Source organism: Stegodyphus dumicola, chromosome 3, assembly GCF_044657685.1.
Source record: "Stegodyphus dumicola isolate Sdum_Otavi_A_Nest chromosome 3, ASM4465768v1".
In the NCBI taxonomy this organism is placed as follows: Eukaryota; Metazoa; Arthropoda; class Arachnida; order Araneae; family Eresidae; genus Stegodyphus; species Stegodyphus dumicola.
The window spans coordinates 32,726,807-32,742,409 of record NC_140770.1 but is presented as its reverse complement, the minus strand read 5'-3'; the positions used below and the strand labels follow the sequence as shown (position 1 = coordinate 32,742,409).

Sequence of the window (15,603 nt, the reverse complement as noted above, 5' to 3'; positions counted from 1 at the left end):
GCATGCCTTCCTGATTTGTTTCGGTAACTCGTTAATCTAAGCTTCAATTGAGTTTCGACAGAGAATATCTTAGAAAAAATAAAGCATGTATCTCTTTTCTCTCTTCCCAACCACTAAACTCTCAAAAGATTTTAATCTGGACATATATAAAGTGCCTTTATCCTGCAAAGACACTCAATTACAAAGATTGGCGCCTTACCCGGAGTCCGAATCAGAAGTGAATGGCATAGGAGTTAGTTTCCGATAATCGTTTTAGCGGATTTATGGAAATTGATGTCGTTCAGACTCTGCTAATCAATCGAAATGATTAGCGGAACAGCTTGGCATGGAAGAAGATTCAGCCTTGATTAGCCTCACTTCTTAGACTGTTAACTAAGTAAGAACTGCTTCAGAAACAAAGCCATCGTTTGTAAAATGCAGGGAGAGAATGTCGTATAGTCTGATATTTATGAGAAGTTATTTAAAAGATTAAGAAGCAGCGAAATAATAAATTGCATACAGGAAGCCCAAATAAATTTTTCAGCAATGAAAGGCAAAATCTTAATTTACATACCTCGATAGAAAGGTACAGCAGTTTTTTTTTAATTCAAAATGTGTGCAGCAGATATACTTGCAAAGTATTACTGGCGATTTGCGCTTCATAAAATATCCGAAGATGAGGCTGTTTACGATAAACATGTCTATTGGTTTCGATATGTCTTAAGATTTACTTGAAGAATCAGAAAGCTTTAGTTAAGTTTATACAAACGGAAAGGAAGACAGAGAGGGAAAAAATAATTGTATTGGTTGTTTCCATATCATGAATGTCTTCATTTGAGCCATTCTAAAATGTTCATCTTTCCTTTCACAGGATGAGCTACGGTCAGCAGATGAAACCGCCCATGAAGACAAGAAGTCATCGTATTTCCCCGTGATTGCGACAAAAGCAGCAGAGGAAGTTACCAATTCTCAAACTCGTCGCAGTTCCACATCCTCGGGCCTAGAGAGCAAGGTGAGTGAGTGGCCCAGTCTTCCCATCCAACAGCCGCCATCCAGGGTGTCAATGGCGGCCGTCAAGGCCAGCAGTCAAAGTTCCAGCAAGTATGAGGCTACAAAACTCTTTCATCTTTTTCATTCACTTGTTGTGTATCTTGTATGATGTTTTTCAGCAAATACTGAAGAATGGGGTTGTAGCGACATTAGGTATTTTTTGGAAGAAGGCAAGATGAACAATTAGCAACGCCTTCGCCGGGAATAAAACCGCGGACCTCTGGAATACGCGCCCAGCGTGCAGAACACCACATCACGAAGGCATGCCAAGAAGGTGGGGGAAATACTTATAAGGTTATCAGGACTACTGTTTCTTCTAATTTGTTTGGCGAACACGTGGGTGTCCTGAGTAGAACAGTGAGTTTATTTTAAACTATGTCCTTTAAAATTGTAGAAGAGATGACAAAGAAGGGAAGGGTTTAATTACCCTTTATTCTTCATAGTTTACAGCCGCTCCTGCACTTCGGGATACAGAGACCGGTACTTGTGATCTGAACGTAAAAATAAGAACTACAAACTAATTAAATTTAAGTAAGAGCTAAACTCAAATACTTTACAAAGACTGGTAACACTAAGATTGGCCTTTTAGATCGTTACGGTATGTAGTACGCAGAATGCGAGAAAACTACAACACGTCTTCAATATCAAGGGGACTAAATTTCTGGCCAGCGGACAGCAACTGACTGAAAAGCGCGCGTGAAATAAGGTGGCGAGATTTTCTCTCTCTTTGGCTAAAAGCCACAACTTAAATACTTACAGTTTGCAGGCTCAATTTGCATACACCACGTTTATTCTGGCCGGAAGTGGAAAACATAAGGAGACAAGTTTTAAAATAAAATAGACGTTAGTAAAACTTGAAATTGTTATAAGGTTAGCCTTACAGATTCTCATACAAATAAAGGGCAAATGAGCTTGTGTGTGTGTTTGCATGTATACGTTCTAACTCCAAAACATAATTTTGAAAAAAGATTAGTCTTGTATTCACAGTTCAACACCTGAAAGAAAGCTGACCATTAAAAATTTCAAAAAAATGTTAAAATGATCAAAACATTTGATGTGTACACTACAAGACTTCCCTGTATGGAATATTAAATTATACGCACATTTTCTTGCATTTCATTTAGACTTATGTTCTCGAATTTCATTAGCGATATAGTATTTCTTATTTAATTAATTCATTTCTCACTTCGCGACAAGTCAAACTACATAAAAACTCAAAATTTCTACATTAAAAATTGAAAGATATAGAAAAACATAAAACACCAAATACAGTTAAAACAATTAAAAATAACTTTTACAATTAATATTACAGTTACTGCGCAAAAACAAGCAATTAGGCCAGTGTGCAAGAAGGCAAATTTTTCGGTGCGCAAAACTGAAAGTTTACATTTGGTCTCATTCGGCAAAAACATACTGAAGGCGTAGAAACTGACTTTATTTGTTGTGGACGCTATGCTCAGTGAATATATGGGGTAGTTTAGTAACTTAAATGATAATTCCAGAATGGATTAAGCATGATTTAATTCTCAATAATAAAAAGAAGGCGTTACTTTGCTGTTGCGAAGCTTAGTTTCTCTAGATTGGCAACAAATCCATTATTCTGCTAAGTTTCAAATGTAAACAAATATGGCTTCTATTGTAAAAAAAATAGGCTTTGCTGCACTTAAACAACTTTTAAATTCAGAAGTCAAACAACAAAAATCAGCGTAATATTTTCAAATTTTCACAGGACTAGTTTCGATGGTTTTACCGAATCACCATCCTCAGCTGCAAAAGCGCAAATGAACGAGATAGGATATAACGATTACATAAGATAAGAAAGCCTGGACAGAAAATAAGCTAGTAGCGCCTTCTGTTGAGGAAACCAGAACTAAAACATAATTTCTTTAAAGACCGAAGGCAAAGATGGATTGGAATTAGGATAGTTAATTAGAACAGAAAGATTTTTTTGAATGTGAAATGTCTCTAGAAAATCCAGTTATCCAATGGAAGATGTTTTAAAAAATATAACGCTGATTTTTGTTGTTTGACTTCTGAATTAGTATTTGCTCGGCGTGTTATTGTGTCTTAACTTTTAAATTGTTGAAAATTCTATAACTGTAACATGCAGGTTAACTAAAGGATTAAAAACCTTAACCGGGAGATAAGAACAACATAATTCAATCAGTTTAAAAACAAAAAGTTCAAAATATACCAACATATAAGAGAAAAAAAAAAAACACATAAGCTCACTGAATCGAGTAACAGAGTGGGTATATAGATATATATATATATTTATATACTCTTGTTGCAGCCGATTGCAATCAAAAAGGAGGGTGCACAACTACATGTTATAGTAGGCTATATACAAAATTTCAACGTTCTGAAGCTACTCGTTTTTAGAGTTATATGAGATATATACATACCTACACACATACGTAAAGACGCTACGAAAAAATATCTTTTGAATCCATTTTAAATCAGTTTTAAAATTCCTAATATATATTGAGAAAACGAGTCCTTTATTCTGTTCTTACGTACAGATTTCACTCAAAAACATCGCTAAATTGCATTCGATAGCGGTCAAAATAGATATTTTCGTTGAAATATGGTACCCGGAATTTTTCGTGATTACGATAGTTCCTTTATTTCGTAGAAGGAAGTAAAAAGCAAATAATTCTGCTGTAGTTACGTAACATATGACTTTATAAACATCTTTTATTAATTATGGGAAAGTTGGAAATATTCATAAAAACCTACTCCTTGAATACATTGTGGATTAAATGCTTTTTAATTTATATCATTTAGATATATTATTAAATAAATAAAATAAAGATTTAAATTATTAAGAACTACTTTTATTGCTTTTAAACTGCTCAGTCTATAAATAAATCAATAACGGATTAACTAAAGATAAATTAAATATCTTTGGCTTTGGTGAGTACTTGTTATATGTGAGAACCTATGACAGATAAATTAAATTATGTTTTGCGTAGTGGCAACACACTGCTTTTAAATTGCTTAGTTTATTTATCAGTTACAGACTAGTTAAACTAAAAATATAAATTAAAGATCTCATACTTTGTTGAAAGGCAACATTCTTAGAATCCACTGTGCACGAGTATGTTTGGAAAATAAATAATTACAGATCTTATACTCCGTACAGTGGCAATACTTGCTAAGGACTGCTTCTGTATCCTTCCAGTTTCTCTCATCCGTCATATTTGCCAGGACAAGATTATATATGATAAAAGAGCACAACAGATGCCCTCCGAAGTATAAAATTAAAGAAGGAGGGGAAAAAAAAAAAGAATTTCATGTCTTTCAGATATCTGAGGCTTATTTTATATTTTTAATATACTTATTAATCAGATGAATAAAACGGCATCATACATTAGATAACTTCTAAATTACATTATGACATCATTTTTGTTACAGTCTTACGTGTAAAATTTTACAGCTGTTAATAACAGTTATTATTAGTATGGAACCTGTATGTATGAACATAAGATTTGGTACATTTTTTCAGTATTATACCAACTCGTTAGAGTTGAATTTATGTGATTACTAATTCTAACTTGTGAAACTTACTAGCTTGCTAACTTTGTATAAATCTCTGTATTAGTTCCGAATTTATATTGCTAAACCTAATACCAATATAGTAACTTCGATCTTCATGTAAATTCGTACGCTTAATACTAAGGATTTTCATGTATTATAATCTATTATGTCTATTTATGGTGAATTTGTATGCATTGAACTCTAAATTTTTAAGAACTAACTCCATTGCTGAATTAAGATATTTCTTGCTGAGTAATATTTGCATATTAATTTCAGTTTTAGAAGACATGATCGCTCAGAAGAGTTAGAAAATAGTAATTGTTCGAAGTGAATTATAAATGAATGGTTTAAAAGGTACCAAAAAATGAGTATTGCTTGTGCAGAAGTTGTAAATAAGAATTTTATAACATATCTGTAAAATATTTGACAAATACCAATATATGAAATTGAAAAAGAAATAAAAGAACGAAACACAATTTTCTGTAGAGTTCTTTGTAAATATACAGTTATTGAGAAATGATAATAATTAGAATAATTAGTTACGAATTTTCTTACTGCTTAAAGGAGAATAACATTTTAGCTCTAATATTCAGCATACCCCAGAGGCCACACGAAACAGCCTCTTATTCATGACAACGGTTCCGAAAGTCACTCACATAGAACAGTGGTCTCTAGAACAGTGGAAACTTAAATTACATGCGGGCTGAATCCCGATTTGAAAACAGCTGATGGGCCAGAACTTTTATCCTTTTTTAACAAAATTAAAAATTTTTATTAGCAAAATAAGAAATATTTTAAATAAATTTAAAATTTCTTTTACTAAGTATTTATAAAAAAATACACGCACAATAATAATAATATCCAAAGAAAAAATTGAAATTTATATTTATTTTCTGTTTGTCTACATGTCTGTCTAATGTGTTAGACATTTTTGTTCATTACACTTCATAATTCAAATATAATGATAGCCAAATAACAGAAAATGGAGTTATGCGAAATATTATATTTATTTCAAATAATTATAACATGTTTTGATAAATATAAAAATAAATATATTCCCAAACAACGCAATTATTCTTAGTTCAAACATTCATAATCTATCTAACCTATCTATTTTTTTACCAGTATGAATAAAAGTCAATCAAATTTTTATCTTCAAATCTTTGACTAAAATTTATATCGCACTTTAAACTAAGATTTTCTGGTGTGCTATCTATGTTCCTTTGTTATCGTAATGAAAATAACGCAGACTTCAAATAGCGAAATCTAGAAATCTCTGCAACACCGTATTTGCTTCTAATATATTTTAAAAATATTCGTAAATAACTTCGGCAATAATAATAAACATAAAATATAACTTCGGGGCCGCCATTTTGAGACCATTAGGCTAGAACAACAATGCATTCTCATCCTCATACTGCCCAGATCTTGTCGCTTACGATTTTCTTTTCTCTTAAACTGTGTGAAACAACAAGATCATGGCAGTTTTCGGTCGAGGTAGATCGCCGCAGTGAGGGTAGTTGTATCGATTTCCGTTTCTGAATTCCATGAATCTTTCTAACAGTTGTATTAGAGTTGGAAGCATTGCATTCTGGCCTGTAGTTATTATAGTCATTTATCAAGAATGGATATGTATAACAGGAACATGGTTTCAGATATGTGTGAGAAAACCAGTTTGAGAACTTACCGATTTTAGATATATTATAGGGTTTGCTTGTACGGAGGGTTAATTTGTATATTATATTTTTAACATTTATTATTATTAGTATTATATATATATATACTATGTATAATTCCAATTTCAATGTTATTTACCTTAAAGATTAAGATTACAATAAGATTCACTATTTTTATACAAGTGAGGGTGTGGTAAAGATGCTTTTATGTTTGCGAGTTCTATTTAGAACACAGTAGCTTGTTTTCAGAAGTTACCGTAGTGAAAGCACTCAAATTCTTCAATAATTTTGTGCATCTTCATTTCCATACTGTATAGTTTTTCTTTATGGTCAATATAACTTTTAGTTTCGCCAACAGGTTATCAATGAAAACTGCCAGCCAATCATCTATCGAGCTTCCGCCCATACAACCACCTCTGCGTGAAGAAGAATACTATACAGCTGATGAAGACAATGGTGAAGGTATTTATCTATTATATCAATTTACTTTAAACTGATATCTTAAATTTATTCTTTTGAAAAATTTAATACATACTTTGCGCAAAATACGGCTGGCTCCATTTTATTGAATAATAATAACTGAAGCGCCAAAACATGAGATAGCTTTATATAAAGTATAGATCATCTCTACTCCCGAATAACTGCGACTACACGCTGTGCATCAAGGCAAGAAGTATTAGAGCATTCATTGTAAGGCTATCTCAAGACAGCAGTGTTCTATCGTTGCCTATATCGTCAGAAGTTGCAGAAGGGCATTTAGTGAAGTCTGCATACTGTGTCATAATTGTTTAGCATGATTTTAATTCACCTGTTATGGAGGAATCATATCTAGAATTCTCATTAGCCAGCTGTGTACCGTCCGTATGTGATTAGGTTTACATTATCCCAAAGGTGCCATCCATCACAAGGGGAAAACATGGTGCCTCATCAAGGCTGCAAATAAACGGCAATGAAATCTATGTATTTCGCTTTTGTCAACTGCTACGATTACCATTACCATTTGCAGTAGTGATCTTTACCATACTCTAACATAATACTATACCCCACACCACAGAAGAGCCACACAGAATCACACAACATTTTGCTGACAAGATGTACAGCATAATAAAAATAAGCATAATAATATTCCGAAAAAGCAGCATCGAAACAGTCAGCAACCATGATTCAGATGATTAGATTACGTAGCACTAAGCATCGATGGCTCAGTTACCATGTTATGTAGCCCAGCTGAAAGCCCATTTATACTAGCGAAACTTCAGAGTCCAATAAACTTGCACGAACTCGACAGCTTTTTAATAAAATTAGTTTCATGTACTGGGACATTTCTATTTTTGAAATTTTGAATAAAATTATCGCTTAGGCTGCTTATTTATTTTATGCAGTAAATACTTAAGTACTTAATTTTATTTTTGAGTGACTTTTCGCCCTTTGCTAGAGTCATAAATTCGCGATGCTTTCTTACGCTGACAGTTCCGGTAGTGTAAATGGGCCTTAAGACATATTTTCCCATGCCGTTGTGATATCTGTGGGCCTATGCCAACAGTGATAACTGCGTAAACCAATGACTACTAAATTTGTATAGAATGCAATGTTTCGTTAACACATTAACAGCGCTAATATTGAACTTGAACGGCTTTGGCATGAACAGCGCTAATATTGAACTTGAACGGCTTTGGCGTGAACAGCGCTAATATTAAACTGAGTTAGGGTTTAACGTAGTGTATCTTTTCTTAGCATAATCAATAATCAGCAACCTTATACATGGCCGTTAGCCTAATTTTTGCACTTGTAGACGCATACTACTACCTGTATAGTTATGTGGAACCTGTTTTCACGTAACTATAATATACCGGGTGGCCATAATTAAACTGACAGTGCTCACAGTGTTCTGTAGCGCGATCTATTTGCGAAAATGACGCCACATTTTGTAGGAAGATTAAACAAGACGGAGGACTAAGGATTCCGCGAAAAAACAAATTAGTTCCAAAAGTCACCGCTAGGGGAATATTTGGCGCTGTGTAATAGAAAATAGAGTGTTAACAAATGCAAATTAATACAGAATAAAATTACCTTTTATTATGCACATTTTCTGATTTAGTTCAAGTGCAATATGGCAACACTTTTAAAAAAGCGTTAAATCTACATAAACATCGAAGTCTCGTTATCTGCAATATCACGTACGCTGAGCGAAAGAAGAAGTTCTTTATTCAAATTTCACGTTACATCCATTCGCACAGTGCCAGCTGCTTGTGTTTTAAAAGGCAATGTGTTACGTTTCGAACCAATCGGACTGAAAGTTTATGTGCAATGTCTCCTTCTTTAGTCGAGCGTGCATTACTGGTCCAATTCTTTTACCTCAACCAGTGCAACGCGTCAGCCGCTCTTCGTGCTTTTAGAACGCACAAAAAAAATTGCGTAAAGATAACGGTCCTGTGTCAGTTAACTCTTTCGCATCGAAGTCGCCCCAAACGGAACGAGAGACGCCCGAAACGCCTGAATAATTTCCTACCCAGTGCTTTCCCCCATCACGTTACTGCATTACTCATTGCTTTCAGGTGTTGTTAAATCACATGTCAATCATTATTTTGAAGGTACTAAAAGTTCCAACTGCATGGCCACCTCGGTCGCCTGATCTTACCCCATGCGACTTCTGGCTATGGGGTTACCTTAAGTCCAAGGTCTATCAAGGAGTGGTCCAGGACCTAACATATCACGGACTGTATGGGAGATTCCTGCAGACATGTTACTTTCTGTTGTTGTGCATACTGTGCACATAATGCAATATGTGGTCCACAACAACGGCAGCTACATTGAACCTCATTTGAATGCAAAATAAAGGGTAATTTCCGTATTGATTTGCATTTGTTAACACTCTATTTTCTATTACACAGCGCCAAATATTCCCCTAGTGGTGACTTTTGGAACTAATTTGCTTTTTCGCGGAATCCTTCGTCCCCCGTCTTGTTTAATCTTCCTACAAAATGTGGTGTCATTCTTGCAAATAGATCGCGCTACAGAACACTGTGAGCACTGTCAGTTTAATTATGGCCAATATTAAAATTGATATATTCTCAGTATGTTGCGGCTATTGTTAATAATAACGAATAAGTAAAGCTGTACTTAAAATTTTTACGTACTGGCAACTCTTAAAACCGTAAAAATAAAGAGATGACTTACTCGTCCCGTTACACCTTTTAAATTCAGTAAACACAAGTTCGGATGATAAAATAAACCTGTTTATTAGCATGTCAGACGAACACTTATACAAGCTATGCGACAAGAGAACTTAACAGTTGTTACTTGTAGAAAACTTAAAACAAAGGATTAAGATTTCTTTTATGCTAGAGACGTGAAAAATGTGCATTGCCCTGGTCAGGATTCGAACTTCGGATTACGCGCCGAGCGTGCTTCCCGTTACACTGAAAATGAATGCGGAAAGGGGAGAGTAAATACCCCATATACTCCCTCTTTTAAAGGCCGATTGGGGAGTAGGGGATCCAATCTCCAAATCCTGGTGGTAAAGAAACGCGTGTATCCAAGGCAACAGACATGCAAATATTATGAAACGAAACACAGAGTTTTCCTACTTCCTTCAGCAAATGATCTCAATAAACTGAAGAAAAGAAAGCTGTTTTACGTAAATTTAACGACAGAGAATTTTTGAAAATTCATTTTACTCCACAAAATATTTTTAGAAAAGCTAACTGATATTAAAGTATGTATTTGTTTCAAATATAGTCTCGCTCCATTCTTTTATTAATTCTTTAGAAGACGTTGAGTACATTTTCATTAAGAATTATTTTTTTCAGTCCATGACAGAAAAAATACTCCTCGAATGTAATTTTATGCATTCCATATTCATATCCAACATAAGATATATTAGTTGCTTTATTACCCATTAGATCATACTCCGAATTTGTGCCTCATTTCAAGTGATACATAAGTAATATGTAAATTAAGGGTTTGTGGAATTCCCTTCCAGTTCTTAATAGTACCTTTATCACAGTTTTATGCGATAGACTGCTTTCGGCTGTATCTTATTGTAAAAATACAACGTTTTAAAATCAGTTACTGATAATATTTGACGTCACTTCATTCCTTTACTGCCTGTGAAACTTAATCGCAAAAAACTTGAACTTAATTTCATAAACCGCTATGATTTCTTATTCAGATCTTTCAATATTTGAATAATAATTTTTTAATCTATGCTTAACCTATTTTTTTAATGTTATTTCCACATCATCATGTTGTAGCTCACTTGCACATTTTGAAAGTAAAAAACAACTCTGCTAGCCGTATGGCTGAAGCGAAGGTAATTCTGTATTGCATGTGTACACAGATTTAATGCAATTTAAAGACGATTACTAAAGTTGCCCACAAATTTACAAAAAATTATCTAAAAAATTCAGAATTTTGAGTATTAAGAAATTTCTAACAATTTGATAGTATGAAATATTCGTTAAACAGAAATGTTTGGTTTAACTTTCACGTAAAGTGGAAAATTGCCATTAAAAATCGTGAACTGAACCTGTGTGCATTAAATCAAGATTTAACTGTACAGGATGTCTCAGAATCAACAAACTTTCAGAGGGAGGTAATAGATATTGATATGAATCATATTTACATAGGAAATCATTATTTGACATACCACCTGCAGAAAATTGAAGAGACAAAAAGACGTAGCAAAAATATTATGCAGAGAGTAATGTAGTGTATTTAATTAGACAAAACTTACCAGCACAGCAACTAGTAGACCGAAAATACGGTTTCATAAGAAGTGCTCCAAGTTTCGACCATTTGCAAGTGACGTATGCCTGACACCGAACTTGCAACCATTGTCTAGTATTTTCAAAGATACCTAGAATTTTAGTAGCAAAGGTGGCGGTTCTTCCCACGAAATCCATGTCATAAGCAATGGGCGTTGTGTACGCTGTGACCTTGGAGGTTCTTCATAGAAGGAAATCGATCCTAGATTTTCGGTCATTTTTTTACATGAAAATAGTTCAAAGCGATGCCTTTCGAACTCCCTTCAAATTTTGTAGCTAGGGGTTTGAGACTGTCTGCATATATTCAAAAAACTAAATCTTAGGCAATACAGTGTGTGAAAAATTTCGTTCTAATATTTAAAAAATTGAAATTAAATGCCTTTCATTCTCGTTTTATTTCTTAGAAGCCTCTGTGTGTGGTCTGTCTAAGAGTTGTCTCCGCGGAATAGTGCTGCATCGGGAGAAAAGATGTTCGGTGGCAATGACTGATCTGCTGAAGGAGGAACAATTAAATTCATGCCGCAAGTCATTCAGCAGCCGTGATGCGTCCAGTGATGTGAGCCGATCCTTCCGTTCAGAATCGGTAGGTTTCGTGCTAGGTGGTGATAGTGAGGAAGAGAACGAATTCTATCGTCCCAACCAGCACGAAAGGCTAGAGGATTTCAGAAAACGAATCCGGAAAAGGACGCGTAGACGGCTGTCCAGGCGGAGCAGCAGGAGCTCTTATTCGGGTTCGAGTGGTAGCAGTGACATGGAGGACATCTCAGAGGATCCGGAGTTACCGGTTCCTCAAACTCGCATCATACGACCTGCCAGTTCTGAACCATCCATTATCACAGCTTTGGATGAAGGTAAGTTACCAAGGGATTTCGGTGATATTCAACAATATCTCAAGTAGTAAAAATATGTATTTGTGCATTATGCAGATGTGTAATTTAGACTTTAGACGCAATGCAGCATGAGTATTCATGTTCAAAGATCGTGCAAATGTTTCCTTCACTGCTAAGCTGTCTACTGTTATTCATTGCATTATCAGCTTCCCATAGCTGTTACAATTTTGCTATTTTATCTATGATGTGATATGTTTTAGTCTTTCCTCAGGATCATCTGTAGTAAAGTCATAACTAAAAAATGGGCATATAACTCCATTTATTGAATAAAATTCAATATCATAAATATTTTGTATTAAATTTTAAAATTACTAAAGAAAATTTCACTTATTTATTTATTGTTTAAGGAACTAAATCTGTATTCTTAATTTTTAAGTAATTAGATTTTGAAGTCCAGCTATATTTTCATTAATCGAATGATTTTACCATATTTATTTTAAAGATCTTTCTGGAGAAGAAAATTATGGTAGAAATTAACGAAAATTTAACACTTCTTTACAATTTTATGTATAAGTTACTTTTAACATTCGATGAAGCTGCTAACTGTTGTTCTAAAATTGCTTTTTTATTTCATTTTCCATCACTTTAGATAGATAGTTTTGTTAGTTGAGATTCTTTCGGTACACCGGAGTAAATTTTTTTTTTTTTTTACTTGTCAATGTTTTTTGAAACTAATCTTCAGCCAATGACATTTCGCACTTCTCCTATAGCTGCAACTACCCCTTTAGACTTTCCGCCCTTGTCCCCGGCGGCAGAGACGGCCCTTATAACTTTGGGTGGCAAAAAGATGATGGTGACATCCAGCAATGGCCATTTAAAGGCCTATTCATATGACGGTGTAAATCCGAACCTGCCAGTGCCTTTCAAGGCGAAGTTCAGGAGACGAAGGCATCATTCTGAAGAAGGAGACAAGTCTTTTGACAAAGATTTGCTGTGGTCGGCATCCATGATGGAAAGATGCAGTAGCACAGAAGATCTTTCTTCATGTTCTGGTATCAAAAATGAGGGAAGTTCGGTAAGATTTCACAATAAAAAATATCTATATACTAAAATTTTGTCATGGCACAAATTGGTAGGTAGGGGAAAAAAGAACTATTCATAGCCAGAAATGTTCTTATTGCCTCTTACTGATGCCAGAAATGCCTCTTATTGATAACCAGAAATATTCTAGTTCTGTTTCTGTTCCAAAAATGACTATTTCTGTTTCCTTGTCTAAAGCAGAGTTTATATATCTGCTCGCAAAAAAATTGATACGGTTAAAAAAACTCATTTTTTTTCTGCTTTTAACTCTAGCTTTTCTAGCGCATTTTTATTTATTTATTTATTTATTTATTTATTTATTTTTTTTTTTTTTTTGTCTTGATTTCAATCAGCCGAGAGTTATATCATAACATTTATAAGATACAATTTTATTTGTTCGCATAAAAATTATTTAGAAAAAAATAGAAGCCTCTTATTAGTAACGGAATCCAATGAATCATTATTTTCAATTCAGGGTGTCCTTGTTTTTGTGCCGCGAATTCTTCTCAATAATGGCTCGTTACTTTACTGAATCACTCACGAGAGAACTCTGTTTCGCCCTTGGATCACTCCGCTTTCATTTTATTAAATTTAAAGGCTTTCATTTCCGCTAATATTGCATATTTTACAAAATAATGCGCAGTAGCTTGAATAATAGAATGTAGATTCGTTCAGTGGTACGTAATCCAATTATGATTATGTATAGTTAAAAAATATCTGCCTAATATCTTACTATTATAAGGCGTTTGTTTTTATATTTTTACCCTAACGAAGTTAACCACGTTTTCTCAGTAAGAGCCTGTAATTAAGCAATGACTATTACCTGAACGCCATTCGAATTATATATATATATATATATTTAAACAAATTTAAATTCTAAACAAATACGTATAAAAGTAAAAAAGTAGAAAAGCAAATTTAAATTCTAAAAAAGGAAAAAAGCCAAAGTAATTTAAAAATATGCAAACATGTAAAAGATTTAATTCTCGAACTAATCTACAATATCATTTAAATTCAAAAGCATAAGCAAATCAAGTGTAAAATCTATCCATAAAAATAAATCTACTAATTTAATAAATTTAAATTAAATTAATTTTTTTTTTTTTTTTTTTAAATGCATATTTGAATGATCGTAGAGTAGGCAGGAGACAGACTTATCAACGGGAGGTTGCCTCCAAACCTAACTCTCCAATCATTCAATTCGTGTTTCGTCATTCATGCAGGCAAGGGTAAAAGTCAAAACCAAAAGTAATTCCAATAAAGTGGTACCCTTATCAGGTTCAATGTTCCGTCTTACTTTCTTTGGGAACATGCAAGGACCTGACTCAGAACAGAGAGCTTACTAAAGCTATGTTCAATAACTGTGGGAAGTAGACAGGATACACAAGAAGGGTATACAAAACCCTTTATTTTCTCTCTTTACAATTAAAAGACCACAAGTAGTGGATCTTTGTACTTCGGAATACAAAGATCCACTACTTGTGGTCTAAACGTAAGATTATAAAAATATAACTAAACTCTAATTTAACTTTGAAATAATAAACGTGGAAGATTGGCCTTATATTAACAGGAAGCCGTATGTAGTACAGAGAACTGTTAACACTACAATACGTTTAAAATTATCAAGAGGATTAAACCTCTGGCCTGGAAGGCAACCAGCAACTGAGTAAAACTTCTAAGGTAAGCGGCCTGTTTCGACTAACTCCTTCCTCTCTCTCGCTTGGCAAAAAGCCACCACTTAAGTACTTGGCGTTCGCCAGACAAACTTTGCATAAATACGTTAACGCTTTTAATTCTGGCCGGAAGTAGAAAATAAGAAGTGATAGTAAAGATTTAAAATAAAATAAACGTTAGTAAAACTTAAGATCCTTACATACTTCCCGCCAGAGTTAATTAGTTTGAAACTGAGGTCTAAAACGACCTTGTTGAAAATTTTTAGCTCTAGAATCTAACGCGAGGCCAATCTTTTACAAACATTTCTGACTAGAAACTAGAAATTTAAAAAAAGAAATTTGTTTTTACAATAGCAGCTCCAAGGACACGCAATTTTTTCATCTGTACTGCATCTAAACAGGAGCTTTTATTCAAATCTGGTTCCTTCCAGAGATCTGGAAGGAAAACTAGTTTAATGAAATGTTACACAATGAAATGGCAAGTAACATGCATATTTATATTTCTCTTAACATTCTTATTTCATTCATGACTATTTTAATTATCTCTCCCCGTGCTCTCTGACATGTGTTGTAAAAGAACACCAAACACGAATGTGTTTATGTATACGTGTTCAACACTTCCTCCTACAATCAAAACACTAACATGTTAAAATTCAACATACCAAGACCTTGTAACACACCCTAACTTCAAATCTAAACCCTGAGGTACTATTCTGAAAGTGGCTAACTCTGAAGTGTAGCGTCAGAGAGCCTAACTACATTCATTCAACCTTTAACACATATTCACCATGATTTGGTCTTTTTACAGTCACACGAATAAAAAAAAATTTTTAACATTACTTTCACTTTTACCATATCACGGTATTTCTTAACATTTAAAATAACAGTTCACATTGTATATAAGAACATATTAACATGCCGTTAATTTTACGCATTTGAAAACATACATTAGTAGTACATTGTTAACTTCTATTCTTTTCAAAGCAAGTGCCAATTCTTTCTACATTGA

At 33.8% G+C, this 15,603-nt stretch overlaps 1 protein-coding gene across 3 annotated transcripts in view; it reads left to right on the top strand.

The window, feature by feature from the left end:
• LOC118202980 (uncharacterized) overlaps window positions 1-15,603 on the top strand; it is an 89,726-nt gene that overhangs the window by 67,949 nt on the left and 6,174 nt on the right. For all 3 annotated transcript variants that reach the window (XM_035375213.2, XM_035375215.2, XM_035375214.2), the window contains exons 10-13: window positions 851-1,080; window positions 6,604-6,707; window positions 11,416-11,862; window positions 12,612-12,916. In XM_035375213.2, the coding sequence (XP_035231104.1) occupies window positions 851-1,080; window positions 6,604-6,707; window positions 11,416-11,862; window positions 12,612-12,916 (1,086 nt within the window). The remainder of the gene's footprint in view (window positions 1-850; window positions 1,081-6,603; window positions 6,708-11,415; window positions 11,863-12,611; window positions 12,917-15,603) is intronic.